The following is a 3,753-nucleotide window of genomic DNA, read 5'->3' as shown; positions in this document are numbered from 1 at the left end:
AAAGCTTCATTTGGCCATCACTTCTTATCAAAGAGTAAAACGATTAACTTTTGCGAAAAAAGCTCCAAAGGTTTTTATTTTTTATTTGTACCTAATTAAACGTCTTCTCTTGATGTTTGAGCGTCTTCTCCTCACGTGGAAATCAATGCCCGGCTGTGATTGGCTGGTTAGATGAGCTGAGGACCGCGATTGGCTCCCGGCACAGGTAAGACACGCCCATTTCCCCTCCTCGGCTGCCTGCACACCTTCTGCGAGATGATACCCGTTGAGTGGGTGTGTCGCAGGGTGGCGACTGGATCTTTCCTCAAGAGGAATCCAGGAGTCAAAGAGGGCTACCGCTTTTCTCCTCTAAAGATGGAGATGTTCTTTAAAGTGAGTCTTGCTGCGTGCGGTGATTGTCTCCTTGTGTTTTCAGTCTGAGTGTTGCTGCAAACTCATCACTGATTGTGTTTTTAGGATGATGCCAACAATGATCCTCAGTGGTCAGAGGAGCAGCTGCTGGAGGCCAAACTGTGTCTGGCTGGGCTCACTATTGGTCAGTGTGAGGTGGACATAATGAGCCGCAGCACTGTGGCCATTTTTGAGATAGTGGAGAAGGCCTGGGCCACTCAGAACTGCTCCCTGGTGGACATGAAGGTAGGCTGTGCAGCAGCGCCCCCTGCTGGTTAAAGTCACATCTTGGTGCGATCTCTTCTCTCCTGTAGCTGCAGCAGAATTACAACTAAGGACTTTTTCTTTGCTTATAGATCGAATTTGGCGTCAGTGTGAAAAGGCGAGAGATTGTGCTCGCTGACGTGATTGACAACGATTCGTGGAGGCTTTGGCCAGCTGGAGATCGGAGCCAGCAAACAGACAAACAGGTGATGGACTGACTTTGATTTATTTTCATGCTGATATGAAAAAGAAACAAGCCTCAAACTTTTCTTTTCCCCTTTGTAGGTGTACAGAGAGCTGAAGGAAGTGACGCCAGAGGCAATGCAGATGGTGAAGAGGAGTTTTGAGTGGGTCTCTGAAAGGGTCAAGGTACAGCAAACAGATGCCTCTAATCTATTCTTGATCTTGTAGGAGTGTTTAGCTCTTTCTTTGCTTTGAACATCCAAACCAACAAACACTGTTTAACATCACAAAAGCCTGCAGCTGCTTTTGATGTAATTCAGGAAAAAACCAGCACAGCTGTACGATTTTTCTTTTGAGCAGGTAAAACTGACATAAAGTGATGATTCAATGGTTTCTGTGTGTCTACAGTTGCTGCTGGAGCCCCAGGCAAGTAGCAGGGTGGTGCTTTTAATGGGCTCCACCTCAGACGTGGCCCATTGTGAAAAGATAAGAAAGGCGTGCGCCTCCTACGGGATCCCCTGTGTCCTCAGAGTCACCTCGGCACACAAGGGTCCAGATGAGACGCTCCGCATTAAAGCTGAATATGAAGGTGAGCTTTAATATTGACGTAACTGCGTCTTTATACTGATGTGGGATTCTTTCTAATCGGATCGTTTCTTTATGCTGTGCTGCAGGTGATGGCATACCCACTGTGTTCGTGGCTGTGGCTGGGAGGAGTAACGGCCTCGGCCCAGTGATGTCTGGTAACACGGCTTACCCTGTGATCAGCTGCCCTCCTCTCACTCCAGACTGGGGACCACAAGATGTCTGGTCATCCCTCCGCATGCCAAGTGGTGAGCAGAGCTCTTTACTGTAGCGTGCAGCGTTAATCGTTCGTGCTGTTTTTGGATTTATTTATTTTTGTCCTGCAGGTCTTGGCTGCTCTACCGTGTTGTCTCCTGAAGCTTGTGCTCAGTTTGCAGCGCAGATCTTGGGGTTGAGGGACCACCTGGTGTGGTGCAAACTGAGGGCCTCCATGCTCAACACCTGGGTGTCTCTCAAGCTGGCTGACAAGAAGTTACAGGCCTGCAGCCTCTGAAGAGCCCAGCGTGCATCACGCTCAACAAAAGAGCTTTGGTGCATTTAGCACCCTTGAAGCGAACTGCAGGACTGAAAACGACACAATTCATTTATTGAGGCCAAGTTTAGAACATGGAACAGTTTCTAACAGATTTGTTGTAGTTTCTCAATTTTAATGGAATTTGTTTATTTATTTTGGTGCATGTGTCTTGTTGCTGCCTGTGTTTTAATTGTGTCATTTTTGTAAAAATGTAAATAATCAGTGTTCCTTAAATAAAGCCAGTATGGCTGCAGGTCAGATGGATAAATACCTTCTAAAAGATCTCATAGTGCTTTATTGTCACAACACAGTACTTCCAGTTCCGTCTTCTGTGGAACCAGCTGGGATTCAGGAGACAGACACTGTCTCTACCTTTAAGATTAGACCTAAAACTTTCAATGAAACCTTCATTTGTCACATGCAAGTTTGCAAACCCCGACCACACATACACAGCACAGACACCACATGGGAGACGGGTAGTAACTGGAAGATATGCACAGCTCAATGGGCAACTAGAGGAGGGGGAAAGAGGCCCCTGCTCATACTGGGCTGCTTGTGGGAGGTCAGCATGAGAACAGAAAACAAAAAACTCGTCTGCACAGCTTCACATCACAACACCATGAAGCACATGACAAACAGGGTGAGAAGTGAGCCGATGTAGATGCAGCCATCTTGCCAAGCAGCTTTTAATCCAGCCTTTCTGCCCACTATAGTTTAAGATGCATTATTTATTTGGTGTAATAACATTTCTGGGACTTTGTAGCTCAAAAAATGAATTTTCATTCCCAAGTAAAGCAAAAAAGTAAATTAGCTTTTGTCAAAGCATCAATCATAGTAGTTAGAACGACTTCGTCAAAGACGCGTTACTTTATTCTTAGAGCAGCATAAACAAATTAAGCAACAAACAATTTTTCAGAGCTATTGTCTCCTCACCACACAAAGCCTCTCGGCCACCCGGTCTGTCATATAATCACTTAAAGATAAAGATGCTGTGTATGTGGCAAACACAGCATGACTCGCACACAAACGCCCAGATGGAGCAGAGTGGGGGACAATCAGGGAGTTTGTTTGAAGTAGTAACGTTTCTGTAATTAGCTCTGTGGTGCTGAATTAGTTTAGATACACAGTGTTAAACACATTTATAATATTTATCACACATAAAAGACTGATTTGATTTTAAAGACACATGAGTACGTGCACTGAGTGAGATTCAAGAAATCACGGAATCCCCCAAATTATCAGGAGATTCATGAATATGAGTATTTAAAAGTTTTATTGCATCGAGTCAGAAAAGAAAGCTCCATGACAACTTCCTGTCCACGTGTCTGTGAGCCACCGTGAACAAACTGTTTACATGTTTTGATTCCACTTCTTCTGCTGTGATCCAAAAGCTCGGTGTGTCTTAAAAAAAGCATACAAATACATACAGGCTTCAATCATATGTGTGACAAACATCTACAGTTACTGGGTTTTCATAGTAAACAATGTTTGTAATTGAACTTTTTTTTCAGCCAGGTAGATCCCACTGAAACAAAAACCTTTTTTTAGGGAGACCTGACGATAAGCAGCAGCTAGTTACAAAAATGACACCATTAAACACAGGCAGCAACAATATGCATGCAAAAATAAATAAACAAATTAAAAAGTTCTATAAAATCCCATTAAAATGAGAAACTATAACAAATCTGTTAGAAACTGTTCCATGTTCTAAACTTGGCCTCAATAAATGAATTGTGTCGTTTTCAGTCCTGCAGTTCGCTTCAAGGGTGCTAAATGGACCAAAGCTCTTTTGTTGAGCGTGATGCACGCTGGGCTCT

At 44.0% G+C, this 3,753-nt stretch overlaps 1 protein-coding gene across 1 annotated transcript; it reads left to right on the top strand.

The window, feature by feature from the left end:
* Positions 1-233: 233 nt before the first annotated feature.
* On the top strand, positions 234-2,200 carry LOC102196151 (multifunctional protein ADE2-like). Its single transcript, XM_013908031.1, has 7 exons — positions 234-372; positions 457-636; positions 747-860; positions 940-1,023; positions 1,246-1,426; positions 1,512-1,670; positions 1,749-2,200. Exons 1-7 carry the CDS (start codon positions 256-258, stop codon positions 1,913-1,915), a joined length of 1,002 nt encoding a protein of 333 aa, XP_013763485.1. The 5' UTR covers positions 234-255; the 3' UTR covers positions 1,916-2,200.
* The last annotated feature ends 1,553 nt before the right edge of the window (positions 2,201-3,753 follow it).

The sequence above is a fragment of the Pundamilia nyererei genome, unplaced genomic scaffold, assembly GCF_000239375.1.
Source record: "Pundamilia nyererei isolate P.nyererei 1_Seehausen unplaced genomic scaffold, PunNye1.0 scaffold00856, whole genome shotgun sequence".
Classification (NCBI taxonomy): Eukaryota; Metazoa; Chordata; class Actinopteri; order Cichliformes; family Cichlidae; genus Pundamilia; species Pundamilia nyererei.
The sequence above is the reverse complement of the archived record's forward strand: the minus strand, read 5'-3'. Positions and strand labels throughout refer to the sequence as shown.

Bases quoted from the DNA above. Each gene is read 5' to 3' on its own strand.
- LOC102196151 (XM_013908031.1), top strand. From the start codon at position 256: ATGATACCCGTTGAGTGGGTGTGTCGCAGGGTGGCGACTGGATCTTTC. The intron at 1,024-1,245 runs GTACAGCAAACA...GTGTGTCTACAG, and splicing joins GGGTCTCTGAAAGGGTCAAG to TTGCTGCTGGAGCCCCAGGC. The intron at 1,427-1,511 runs GTGAGCTTTAAT...GCTGTGCTGCAG, and splicing joins CATTAAAGCTGAATATGAAG to GTGATGGCATACCCACTGTG.